Source organism: Felis catus, chromosome D1 (genome assembly GCF_018350175.1).
Source record: "Felis catus isolate Fca126 chromosome D1, F.catus_Fca126_mat1.0, whole genome shotgun sequence".
In the NCBI taxonomy this organism is placed as follows: Eukaryota; Metazoa; Chordata; class Mammalia; order Carnivora; family Felidae; genus Felis; species Felis catus.
Window position 1 is genome coordinate 112,161,241 of NC_058377.1, and position 14,072 is coordinate 112,175,312.

The 14,072-nt window shown below is 49.2% G+C and overlaps 1 protein-coding gene across 19 annotated transcripts in view; it reads right to left on the reverse strand.

Moving 5' to 3' along the window:
• SHANK2 (SH3 and multiple ankyrin repeat domains 2) overlaps positions 1-14,072 on the reverse strand; it is a 497,685-nt gene that overhangs the window by 27,753 nt on the left and 455,860 nt on the right. For all 19 annotated transcript variants that reach the window (XM_023238944.2, XM_023238943.2, XM_023238942.2 and 16 more), the window contains one exon: positions 285-420. In XM_023238944.2, the coding sequence (XP_023094712.2) occupies positions 285-420 (136 nt within the window). The remainder of the gene's footprint in view (positions 1-284; positions 421-14,072) is intronic.

Below are 14,072 nucleotides of genomic sequence, written 5' to 3' on the forward strand. Positions count from 1 at the left end.
GCGTGCCCGTGGGTGACTAACGGACCTGGTGGTTCCGGCAGCCTTGTAGCCCCTAGCTGGCCGCCCCCCACCCCCCACCCCGTCACAGCGAGGACCCAGGCCTCACACGTGTGCCTGTGTCCCCCGGACCCAGGGCTGCTGAGCACAGCCTTGCCTGAGGCCGAGCTCCCGAGTCCTCTCTTCACCTCCCTGTCTGGCTTCTTTTCCTCCTCTCGGGGGGCCGCCCCCACCCCCCCCCGGCGGGAGATGTGGGGGGCGGTGCAGGGGCGGGGCGGGGCGGGCACCTTTCTTCCTGGCGGTGTCGTCCGGGTCGAGATTCCTGGTCACCGTGACCACCTTGAGGACGAGGTGGTTCCCTCCCTGGCGGATCATGTTCACCACCTGCCGGTGGCCGACCTTCACGACGTTCTCCTTGTTCACCTGCGGGAGACAGGGGCTGTGGGTGAGGGGCCCACGCGGGAGGAAGGGAACAGTGCCCCCTGCCCCCCGTCCCCCGCCCGGTCAGCAGACGGACAGAGGGAAACGGTGGCTTCTGGAACCACAAGTGCTCTGGGGGGGCCAGGGGGTGCTCTGTGGTGGCCGCAGGCCAGCTAACCGTGGCCTGGTGGTGGAGGGGGTGCCTGTCACTCTGTGCAGGGCCGTTTCCAGCTGCCAGGCGGCCGGGGCTGATTCTCACTGAACCCGGGAGGAATTTCTTGGCCACCAGTGACGCGCGAACAGCCAGACAGATTTCCAGGGTCCCGGGCTGTGGCCCTACAGCTTTCCATTGTCACACTTAAGAGGAAACACTAATTGCTTTTCACAGATTTGGGGAACACACATCCACTGAAATGGCTCATTTCCTCCAGGTGCTCCCTCCCTCCTCCGCTCCTGCCCAGGACGCTGCAAAAGGCACAGAAACTTGGCAGACGAGGTGCCAAGGGCCACAGGTCCGCCGCCCTGCCCATCCAGTGACACCGGAGGATGCCTCCACCGCGGCCACTTGGGTGTTCGCCGAGCTCCTGGCCCCCGCCTCCCCCTTCACATCTGTCTGTCCCCACGGCATCGGCAGGCAGAACCGGGGCTGGGCCTTGAACTCTGACACCGAGGGCACTCTGCACCTCCTGGAGTTTGGGGGGTTCTCGGGCGTAGGGGCTCCACGTCTCTGGCCCGGCGTTGCCCCTCACGCTCACTGAACTGGACCCCTCTGGGAGGGGCGTGGGCACCTGCCATCCCCACAGCTCCCAGGGTGAGCACCGGGCACCGAGGGGCAAGGGAGTGAACCCGAGATTGCCCTGTGTGCCGTCCTCCAAGAAAGAAAAGCCCCCTCCCCCCACTGCAAAGAACAGGTGGGAAGCCCCTGAGGCCCTGCCCATCCCTGCCATCGCTGTCCCCGTTTTGTGGTACTTTCTCCTGCTGGGGATTCCCTAAAAACCCATCAAGGGCAAGGGAGCCTCGAACAGAGAAGTTAACAGGCCTGATGACTCCTCACACCTGGGCACTGGGGTCCCCACACCGACGACAGGTACACTTCTCCTGGCCTCGGAGGGCCAGACAGGGGAACTCGTGTTCGGTGAGACACGCGGCAGCGGCCCCGCGGTCTCCGCGGCCCCGAGAAAGACACGGACGCAAGCCCCGGGACCGCAGCTGACGCCCCTCCTCTCCCTCTCTCCTCGCCACACACCAGAGAAGTGACTTGTGCACTCATTCCCTCGTTCACCACTTTGCTCAGGGCACCCACAAAAAGGTGGTGAGGGGTGATCCTGGTGGGCAGCCCGTCCCTGCCTCCGGAGTGGACGCTCTTGTGGGGGGCTGGCCACACGTGAGTCGGTGAACAGGTGTAACCCCAGGTGTGCTGAGTGTCACCTGAGAAAACAGGCCCAGGGAACAGGAGGCAGGGTCCTGGGCCAGGTGGGGCTGGGGGCCCGGGCACAGGCTGGGGAGCCCCGCTGCAGGACGATGGGTGCTGGCAGCGCCCCGGGCCCCACCTCAAACGGCCCATCTTAAATTCCCATCCTGCTTTGCAAAGTAAATACGTTTGGATAGAGTCCTTCTCCCAAAGCAAGAAACGTATCAAGGTCGGAGCAGCGGGCTGCGTGGCTCCGGGCTTTTGTGAATCAGCCACCGGTGTGCGGGTGAGCGCTCGGCCAGCAAGGGCACAGGGGTGCCACGTGGCTTGTGCTGTGATGCCTGTAAGCGTCCTCCTGCAAGAAGAGCGGGCAAAGGCGCGAGGCAACAGGTTCAGCTTGGAACCCGCAGACCAGGACTAAAGGCAGGACGGGCCCCTCGGCTGCATTCTCCTTCCCAGCATGGGGGGCACGGAAGAGAGGAAGAGGACGAGCAAAGCCGCACTTCGGGGTTTCCCAGCCTTCAGGGGTGCCTGTGGCTCAGCGGGTTAAGTGTCCGACTCGTGATTTCAGACCAGGTCATGACCTCATGGTTTGCTACCTCGAGCCTCACGTCAGGCTCTGGGCTCTGTGCTGACAGCAGGGAGCCTGCTTGGGATTCTCTCTCTGCCTCCCTCTCTCTCTCAAGATGAATAAACATTTTAGAATTCCCCAGCCTTTAATGTATTTTTTTTTAATGTTTATTTTCGAGAGAGAGAGAGAGAGAGAGAACGAGAGAGACAGTGCATGAGTAGGGGAGGAGCAGAGAGAGGAAGGCACAGAATCCAAAGCAGGCTGTCAGCACAGAGCCTGACACCGGGTTCTAACCCACGAACTGAAAGACCATGACCTGAGCTGAGGCTGGATGCTTAACTGACTGAGCCACCCAGGTGCCCCCATAGAATTTCCCAGCCTTTAAACAAACTCAAAATTCAGTTTAACCCACAGTGGGACATCACAATCAGCTACCGGCTGTACGACAGGTGTTCTGGGCTGCTTGTGTGGGGACAGGAGCCTCAGAGGCTGAGTGGGTGAAATGCTGCCTGATTCCTCAGATGTCCAGCTTGGCGTCTTGAACTTCCACGGGGTTCCCGTGTCCCTCAGAACACCTGGGCCTGCAATTCTGGCGTGCTGCCGCCAGGGGGCGGTGTGGGCCTCGAGCGCCTGCCACATTTACGGAAGGTTAACCCCAATGCTGAGCCTCCTGGGATGACTGCCTTGCAGAAGAAAGACACGGGTGACGAGCCATGGATCCAGTTAACTGCAGGGCAGAGTAACATGCCCCTCCAGGCATCGTCCTTCCATGCAGACGTGGAACCATCTAAGGAGGGAGCAAACCACGGCTACATCCTGGCAGAGGGCAAGAACCCAGGGCTAGCATCCACCAGGGTTCAGAGAGCTTCTGTGAAGAACAGGAAGTCAAGCTGCCTTTGCACACTTTCGTACTCTCCTCAATCATTCTCTTCTTCCACATGAATTGTCACTCAGAACACAAAACTCACACTTGCACGCGCTTTAAAGAGACGGCGTTGTGTAGGGCCGGTTACAAAACCCAGAGGACGTCACCCAGGCCCCACCTGTCACTCCCAAAGCCTTCAGCTCACTCTTTCTAATTTATCCCTGAGTCTCTGAACATGCTTATGTGGTTGCTACTTGATGTTTCCATTCTATTTTATTCATTTATTTAAAAAAAATGTTAAATGTCTATTTTTGAGAGAAAGAGAGCACGAGCGGGGAAGGTGCAGAGAGAGAGGGAGACACAGAATCTGAGGCAGGCTCCAGGCTCTGAGCTGTCAGCACAGAGCCCTACACGTAGCTCGAACTCATGAATCATAAGATCATGACCTGGGCCGAAGTTGGACGTTTAGCCAAGTGAGCCACCCAGGCGCCCCAGTGTTTACATTGTAGATGTGGTCTGCTGACACACTGATGTGGAAAATGATGGCTTATCCCAGGGTTTCTGAACAGTGGCACAGTTGCAAATGTGGACCAATTAATTCTTTGTTGTGGGTGTACATGATAGGATGTGGGGCAGTATCCCTGGATGCCAGCAACATCCCCTTCCTCCTAAATGTGGCACCTGCAGATGTCTCTAGACATTGCCAAATGTCCACTGGGAGGTCAGAGTCGCCCTCAGTTGACAACCACGAATTCAGGTCTTGTCTTTCATCCCCCAGGACTTCAACCTCAGTTTACAGTTGTATCATAATTCCGACTAGATCAACACTCAGGGTTTACATCACGACTGTGTAATATCTATTCATAGCTAAACCATGTAGTATATTATGATGACTTTGTCTTCCCATACATTATGTCTTCCCCAGGGTAAAATCATCTTCTGTTGTTTGTTTATTGGTTTAATTTCCCATGTACTTAACAGTAATTCCAATCCAAACACTTCCTAATTATGTAAATCTCTTTGCAAAATCTTCAAATATGTGGGGGATTTTGTTCAGTTTATGCTGAAGAAATTGCTCCTGAAGACTTCAGCTCTTTTCTGCACAACGTGGGTTTGGTGTTTTCTACGCCTGTGTCCCATTACCTCTGTCCCCTGGATTCCTTCCGATTCATTCTTGTGTTGGGTCGCCCAAATCCCAGACCCCCTGGATATATTTTTGGCTGTTGCTTGGTATAAAGCCTCATTTTTGGTAAGGGACATTCTCGAGTTGCTTTCCAATAAAAGGAGTTTGGGAGATTTTTTTTTTTTTTTTTGATACATTGCTTACTTGAAAATGACTTTAACTGCACCCTTAACTGGGTGTTTGGGTACAAAATTTGAGGTTGGAGGGTAAGGTAAAGTAAATATCCTAAGACCAACTCCTCTGCAGGGAACGTGTACAAAGTCTCGGCAAAACAACTCCCCCACCCCCAAACCCAAACAAACAAAAGCAGTTCCCTGAAAGCTCTGGAGTGTGAACTAAGGTAAGCGGATTTTGGATGGGAGTGGAAAGTCAGAAGTGCTGTGCCATGGACAGAGTGTGATGCGGGTCACTCAAAGCCCTGATGGAAAACTTCAGCCTTTCTGGCTTAAAAAGTCAGAGGACAGAACCTTGGGGGGTGGCCACAGCTGCCAAAGTGAGGGGGGCGTCCCAGAAAAGAGAGAGTCAGGGAATGGCAGCTCCATGTTCCGTGTGTAAACTGTTCCCAAATATCCGATAGGGGGTATGAAACTGTGCCTGCACTGGGTTGACTCAACGCAGCTTGCAGATAAGGCTAATATGCCTGACCTGACGTTTGAGCTACTCCTACTGCCTCCCAGATATTTGTAGTTGGAGACTAGCCACGGTAATTACCAGCAAAAATGCAAACATCAACGTTCATCCAAGGAATCTAATGGAATCCAGACCGTCACAGCATAGTATTTACAATATTCAGGATACAATGAACATTTACTTAACGAACCCAGACATGACTAAGATGTTGGAATTCTCAGGCAAGGACTTTGAAGCAGCTATCACAACAATACTCAACTAGGTAAAGGAAAATATACTCACAACGCATGAAAGGTACGAAATATCATCAAAGAAATTTTTAAAAAGGTAAAAAAAATGAAAATGTTAAAACTAAAAAATACAATGTCGTAAGTTAAAAAAGGCACTGGGTGGGCTCAATAGCGAAATAGATATGGCAGAGCAAAGAGTGAAGTTGAAGAAACATCTGAAGAATTTATCCAATATGAAGAAGATGGAGAAAGGATTTTCAAAAGTGAACAGAATCTTAAGGACTTGAGGGACAATGTCAAAAGGTCTACTATTTTGAGTCCCAGAAGGGAGAAAATTGGAATCCCAGAAGAGAGAGAGAAAATGGGTCAGGAAAAATAATTTAAAAAATGATGGCTGAAAACTTCCTCAGTCAGGTGAAGGACATAAATTTACAGATTTAAGAAACTCCGTGAATCCCAAACGGGATAAATATAAAGAAAATCTCCCCTGGGCACATTATAGCCAATCTGCTGAAAGTCCAAGGTAAAAGGAGGAAATCTCAAAGTGGCCAGAGAATAATGATACATTGCTTATGGAAGAACAATGATTTCAATGACTGTGGACTTCACATCAGAAACTCTGGAGGCAAGACTGTGGAACACTTTTACACTGTGAAGCCTAGAATTCTATACCCAGTGAAAATAGCTTCAAAGAACGAAGGCAAAATAAAACATTTATAGATAAATGAAAACCATGAGAATCTGTTGCCAGCGAATCTGCACTACAAAAAACAAAAACAAAAGCAAAACGTTAAAGGAAGTTCTTCAAGCTGGAGGGGATACAGATACTAGATCTTAGAGGCATGAGGATATCAGATATGGTAAGTACCTAGGTAAAATAGAAAATATTATTTTTCCTCATTTAAAAAATAGATATGACTGTTTGAGGCAGAAGAATATTGTTTTGTGGGGTTTACAATGTAAGTAAATGTGACACCTGTAGAGTACATGAAGGCAGGAGTGAGGTAGACACACCTACGTGGTTGCAGAGCCATTATATTTCCTGTGAATTGTGCAGTATGGATTATAAGTGGGCTGAAAAGTTAAGGATATACACTGTAATCCTAGAGCCCAGCACTAAAAAGAATGTAAAGTACAGCAAAAAGCCAATACATTAAAATGGAGTTCTAAAAATAGTCAAATAATCCAAGAAAAGCAGAAAAGGGAGAACAGAGGAAAACAGAAAAGAGAAACAGAAACAACTAAACTGGTGGACCTACATTGAAAAGCACCAATAATTACATTAAATGTTAATGGGATAAAACTCCAGTTAAAAGGCAGATACTATAGGGGCTCCTGAGTGGCTCCCTTTGCTTAAGCACCTGACTCTTGATCTCAGCTCAGGTCATGATCTCTGGGTTTGTGAGTTTGAGCCTTGTGTTGAGCTCTGCACCGACAGTGCAAAGCCTGCTTGGGATTTTCTCTCTACCTCCCTGTCTCTGCTCCTCTCTCAAAATAAATAAACTTAAAAAAAAGTGGGGCACCTGGTGGCTCAGTTGGTTAAGCACCCAACTCTTGCTCTTGGCTCAGGTTATGATCTCACAGTTTGTGAGTTTGAGCCCTGCATCAGGCTCTGTGTTGATAGCGTGGAGCCTGCTTGGGATTCTCTTTCTCCTTTGCTCTCTGCCCCTTCCCTCTCTCTCTCTCTCTCTCTCTCTCAAAAATAAATGAATAAACTTAAAGAAAAAGGCAGACACTATAAAAATAGATTGTGGAGAAAGACCTAATCTGCAGGTTAGAGAGCAAACAAATGGAAGAAGGTTTCCCGTGGGTTGAGCACTATATCAACATCAGACAAAAGAGACTTCAACCACTCTGAATAACAGTTTGGCAGTCCCTCAAAAAGTTACACACAGAGCTTTGAGATGGCCCAGAAACTCCAGTCCCAGGTGTATTCCCAAGAGAACTGAAGACATGCTCGCACAAATACCTGCACCCAAAATTTCATGGTGGCATTACTCCTAGCAGCAGAGAGAAGCGGCTGGAGGGTGGAGAAAGACTGTTGATGGGTGTGAGATCTCTTTCTGTGACAAAATGTTCTAAAATTAGACTGTGCTCATGGTTGCAAATTTCTGTGAATATACTAAAATCCACCAGATTGGGTGCCTTAAATGGTTGAATTTTATGGACATGAATTATATCTCAATAAAGCTGTATTAAAAAAATAGACTTCAGGGGCGCCTGGCTGGCTCAGTTGGTAGCGTGTGTGACTCTTGATCTCAGGCTTGTAAGTTCGAGCCCCACGTTGGGTATAGAGGTTACTTAAAAATAAAATCTTTAAAAAAATAAAAAATAGACTTCAGGAAAAGAATATTACCAGAAATAAAGAGGGATAGTTCAGAATGCTACAGGAGATTATTCATAAAGAGGACGTAATAGTCATAAACACTTATGCACCTGCTCACAGGGCCTCGATATACTGAAGCAAAATTTGACAGGACAAAAGAGAGAAATGGGCAATTCTACAAATACAGCAGGACACTGAATACCCCTTTCTCAAATTGATAGGACAGTTGGGCAAGAAAATCAACAGAGACTTAGATGATCTGAACAATCATCTTGACCTGATATTTATGGATCAGTAACTACAGAACACACATTCCCTTTGGGCGTGTGTGGAACACTCACCAAACTGGAGGAGGTACAGGGCCATACAATTCAAGTTTGGAAATAATTTTCTTTTTCTTTTTTTTTTTTCTTTTTCAGTTTATTTATTTGAAAGAGAGAGAGAGTGGGGGAAGGGCAGAGAGACAGAATCCCAAGCACTGTCAGCACAGACCCTAATGTGGGGCTTGAATCCACGAACAGTGAGACCATGACCTGGGCCGAAGTCGGATGCTTAACTGACTGAGCCACTGCCTGGTGCCCCTAGTTTGGAAATAATTTTCCTTCAGGAATTTGAAGGCTCTCATTCATTTACTCCGGTGACCAGGTTTGTTCTGGAGGGATCTGTGACCACTTGTGTTCGTGGAACGTGAGTCCCCTCCCTGTGGCCCCCGCCCACAGGGTGGGGAGCCCTGCAGGATGGCCTCTTTGCCCCAGGCTGACCAAGATGTGTTGACGCACCATGGTGTGGCTCTGTCCTCACCTCTCAAGTAGGGCCCTCTTCACCGGGACATTCTTGCCCTTTAAGTGTGGAACGCTTCCTTCAACCATTTCTTGGCCATTCTCTTTCTTTCCGTTTCTCTTCAAGGCAACCTTGTTTCTTCTGGACTGGTCCTCCAACTCAGTTGTCTTTCTTCTTCCATTTACCATGTCTTCTCTTTCTTAGAGACTCCCGTCTGTTTTATCTTGTAATCCAGCTGTCAGAATTTTCATATCTGCTCGAGTAGTTTTAAATTCGAGAGCTCTGATTTTGTCTTACGAATGTTACTTTTAAAAAGAGTATTTTTGTTCTAACATCGAGGATGCAGTATCTCCTTTTATCTCACCGAGCACATTAATAATAACTTTTCAAAATCCTAGTCGCCCTGTGTGATCTGTGTCCTCCATTTTCTCCATAGTATGTTTGTTTTGGGCTCTGTGTTTCTTACAAATTCTTTTTCTTTCATAGAAAGCAGAAAAATAATTTTTTCCAGAAGGTGGCAGAAATAAGAAAGTCATCATGAAAATACAGTTCAGTGTAATTCTGCTGGGACGATACTCCCTGGGAACACCGTCCTCCTCCTGACTGCGCCCTTGGAGAATCACGGACTCGTGACAGTTTTTAAACACTTCACCGATTCCCATGTTGTGAGCAGGCTGGAGTCTTCTCTAAATGACCAGGTTCCGAGAGGACAGCAACGTCTTTCTCAGAACAGTGCCTTCTGTCTCAGAAGGTGTGTAAACATTTTATGGAGTCAGTTAAGGAGGCACAAAATGCATCAAAATGTAAAAAAAAAAAAAAAAAAAAAAAAATGACAGGAATGAATACCGCTTTGTAGAATAAGATATTCAAAAGCGGAGTGAATGTTTAAGGCACCTCATGGCCAACCGAGGCGAGTCAAGGAAGGTGGTCTGGGTTTGGAGGGGACTTTGCATCTACAAGAATGTGGCCTCAATGACTCCGTGCTGGGGAGCGGGTCTTTCTCCTCAAGGCCAGTGACACCTGAGGTCCCAGGTGGCTTCATCTTTCAACTGTGGGTCCAAAGAGGGGTTGAGGTGGGCCAGAACTGCAATCGGCCAAAAGAGGGGAGCAAAGTGAACGGGTCACCAGCAGGGTGATGATGACTCCCCAGTCGGGCCTCTCAGGGCACCAAGAGGCTGGTGAGGCCCCAGAACACGCTCGTTGTGACTAGAGACCCCGTGAGAGCATTCTACACCCCGGTTGCTGCTGGAGCTGCCGGTCCCCGCCCGGCTGCCTCACCTGTGAGAGTCATTCTTTCATCAGGTGCACAGTGCTTCTTGGCAGGCAGCACATATTTACGAGTGGCCCCTAAAGAGCTGATTTCTGTCCCAGCCAGTTATTCTGTGAACACTGACAAGTGTATATGGAGGGACAAGGCACAGAAGAGCCCACACAATATTGAAAGAGAAGAACAGAGTTGGAGGACTGACAGCACCCGACTTGAAGACTTAACTATTGAACCACAGCAATTAAGGACTGGTGAACGAGTAGACAGACCCGCTGAACACGAGAGCACCTGGAAACTGCCCCCCCCCCAAGAATAGTCACCTGATCTGTGATGAGGGAGCAATGGACAAGAGACAGACTTTTCTGTGTCCCACTGGAACAACAAGACATCCAGCTGCAAGAAGATGAATCTAGACCCAGACCTTACACCCTTTCACAAAAAATGAACCCTAATGGGTCATCGACCTGAATGTGAGACAAAAAAACTGTGAAACTCCTAGAAGATAATCCAGGAGAGTATCTGTGTGACCTGCATCTGGTGAGGACTCTTTTAAAAAGTGTATTTATTTATTTTGAGAGAGAGAGAGAGAGAGAACGTGTGTGCACAAAATCAGGGGAGGGGCAGAGAGAGAGGGAAAGAGAGACTCCCAAGCAGGCTGTGTACTGTCAGTGCAGAGCCTGATGCAGGTCTTGAACTCACAAACCATGAGATTGTGTCCTGAGCTGAAATGAAAAGCCAGACGCTTAACCAACTGGGCCATCCAGCTGCCCCCTGGTGACAACTCCTTATCACATCAAAAGCACCAACCACGAAAGAAAAAAGTGGTAAGGAGGACTTCACTAAAAGACACTGTCTGTAAAAAGACACTGTCAAGAGAATAAGAAGCCATATACTGGGAGAAATTCTTTGCAAACCTTCATATTTACCCCAGATAAGCGGAAAGCCTGTGTCCATACAAAAACCCGCACGCAAATGTTTATAGCGGCTTTACCCACAATTGCCAAAACCTGGACACAACCAAGCTGTCCTTCAGCAGGTAGATGGATTAACAAGCTATGGGACATCCAGGCAAAGAAATATTATTCAATGTGGCTCTCAAGCCACAAAAAGGACATAAAGGGACCTTCAATGCATCTTACTAAGTGAAAGAAACCAATCTGGAAAGGCTACATACTGTGTGATACCAACTGCGGGAAATGCTGGAAAAGTCCAAACTATGGAGACAGTAAAGATCAGGGGCTGCCAGAGGACAGGGGGAAGGGAGGGATGAACAGAAGGGGCGCGGACAGGGGAGTTTGAGGGCAGTGAACTTGTCATTCTGTGTGGTGGACACATGTCGTTTGTCTAAACCCATAGGACATACAAAGCACAGTGAACCCTAACGTCTACTGTGGACTTTACTTAATAATAACATATCCACACTGGTTCATTAATTGTAACAAATGCACACCACACTAGAACAAGATGCTAAAAGTAGGGGAAACGGGGCACCTGGGTGGCTCAGTTGTTTAAGCGTCCAACTCTTGGTTTCAGCTCAGGCCACGATCTCAGTTTCATGAGTTTGAGCCCCGCATCGGGCTCTGTGCTGGCGACGTGGAGCCTGCTTGGGATTGTCTCTCTTTCCCTCCCCTGGCTCACACTATCTCTGTCTTTCTTAAAAATAAATAACTAATCTTAAAAAAAAGTAGAGGAAATGAGTGAGTGGGGAGGGGTGAGGGAGTGTTCGGAACTCTCTGTACTTTTCGTTCTATTCTTTTCTGTAAGTTAAAACTACCAACAAGTAAAGCCCACTCATTGAAAAAGAAGCTCATTACTACAGTTTTTATTATGGAAAAAGTCCCTCAAATGTGCAAAAGCAGAGAGGCGGTTGCACCGAACCCCATGCACCCCTGCCCTCCGCACATTCTTGTGAATTCCAGCCTTCTATCACCTCTCCGGAAGGCAGTTCAGCAGGCTTTTTATTGAAAGACCCAGCCCCGTGGTAAAAACATAGTCACAATACCATGATCACACCGGAAAGGCAACCCGGATTGCTCAGGTCATCACAACCATCCGCTATCGTGGCTGAGGCTGGGTCTTGCCTGCGTCCAAGTGCACAGCCGGCTTACCGGAGTCATGACAGCTACGTGTCGCACCTGGTCGGCCCGCCTCTTGTCTTGTTTAATCTGGAGGTTGGAAGCTGGACCATGTTCAGGTTTGATTGGGGCAGGTGGACGGGTCAGGTGGTGCCATACTACCCCCCACCTCAGGGGCCCCTGAACTTCTGCTTGTGTTTTGAGGGACGTTAAGATTTGGTGGGGGGGTGGGGGTGCGGTTCAGGAATGGTCAGCCGGATCCATCCCGTTAGCTTGTCATGTCACTGTTTTTTTAAGTTTACTTATTTCTTTTGAGAGAAAGAGAGAGGCAGAGAGGGTGCACACAAGTGGGGGAAGGGCAGAGAGAGAGGGAGAGAGGATCGCAAGCAGGCTTGAGACTTGAGACGCAAGGCTTGAACCCCAAACCGTGAGATCGTCACCTGAGTTGAAATCGGAGGCTTAACCACCTGAGCCACCCAGGTGCCCTGTCACATCCCATTTTTACCAGCCCCTGATGGCCGCTGCCTGGATTCTGTACCTCCAGGGGTGGTGAAATGGTGATTTCCTACTTCTGTGGTTCCTTCTCCAGTTACCAGTTGGACTAATTTGTAAAGAGAAACTTGCCCTTATCAATCGTCACACTGCCCTGAGCTACTGTGTAAGAAAGGCAAGAGAAGCGCTCGCTTCTTTCTTTTGACTTTTACCAGCTTTCAGATTAATGAATTGGTTCCTTCAAAAGTGACCCGTTCTGCAAGATGCATCATCATGAAATCAGGGGTGTTTGAAAACCATTAAAATTTTTTTTAATGTTTATTTATTTTTGAGAAAGAGTGAGACAAGCATGAGCAGGGGAGCGGCAGAGAGAGAGAGGGAGACACAGAATTCAAAGCAGGCTCCAGGCTCGGAGCCATCAGCACAGAGCCTGGCGCGGGGCTCGAACCCACGAACCGCGAGATCGTGACCTGAGCTGAATTTGGACGCTTAACAGACTGAGCCACCCAGGTGCCCCAAAACCATTTTTAAGAAGTTTTTATTTATTTATTTTGAGAGAGAGAGAGAGAGCACAAGCTCTCCAGGAGAGGGGCAGAGAGAGAGGGAGAGAGAGAATCCCACCTGATGCAGGGCTCGAACTCCCGAACTGCGAGATCATGACCTGAGCTGAAACCAAGAGTTGGACCTTTAACCGACGGAGCCACCCAGGTGCCACAAAAACCATTTTTGATATATCTGAATCCACTGCAATTAAACAAGCTTTTTGTCTGTTTTGATACAAGCTTTGTTTTTAAACAAGCTTTTATTGGAGAACAATTTCAAATTTTTTTTTTTCAACGTTTATTTATTTTTGGGACAGAGAGAGACAGAGCATGAACGGGGGAGGGGCAGAGAGAGAGGGAGACACAGAATCGGAAACAGGCTCCAGGCTCCGAGCCATCAGCCCAGAGCCTGACGCGGGGCTCGAACTCCCGGACCGCGAGATCGTGACCTGGCTGAAGTTGGACGCTTAACCGACTGCGCCACCCAGGCGCCCCGAGAACAATTTCAGATGTGCACAGGACTCGTGAGGAAGGTAGCACAGAGAGCATCCCTGGTCCCCACACCCAGCTTCCCCTCTTCTGTACGTCCTACATCAGTGTGGCGCACCTGTCACGATTAGTGAACCGATATTCACATGTTGTCACTAACTGAAGCCCACGTCCTACTCAGATCTCCTTGATTGTTACCCAGTGTCCCTTCTCTGTCCAGGGCCCCATCCAGGCCACCACATGACTGTCAGTAGTGTTTCCTTAGATTCCTCTTGGCTGTGACCGTTCTGATGACTTTGGCAGTTCTGAGTACCTGTCAGGTATTTTCTAGACTCTCTTTTTAAAAAAATTTTTTTTAATGCTTATTGTTGAGAGTGAGAGAGAGAGACAAAAAGCACGAGTGGGGGAGGGGCAGAGAGAGGGAGACAGACTCGGAAGCAGGCTCCAGGCTCCGAGCTGTCAGCACAGAGTCTGACGCGGGGCTCGAACCCACAGACTGCAAAATTGTGACCTGAGCCGAAGTCGGACGCTCAACCGACGGAGCCACCCGGGCAGCCCTTGTAGACCATCTCTTAACCACGATTTTCCCTCTCACGGTCAGATGGGGTTGTGGGTTTGGGAGAAGGACCACAGGGTGAGAGTCCTTCTCATCCCCATCACGTCGGGACACGTGCCCCCCCCGTGACTCGTCCCTGCGATGCTGACCTTGGTCACCTGGCTGAAGTGAGCGTCAGATCCCTGCCATACAGTTGTTCTTTCTTGTTCCCACGCTGTCCCCAACCGAAGAAAGCCAC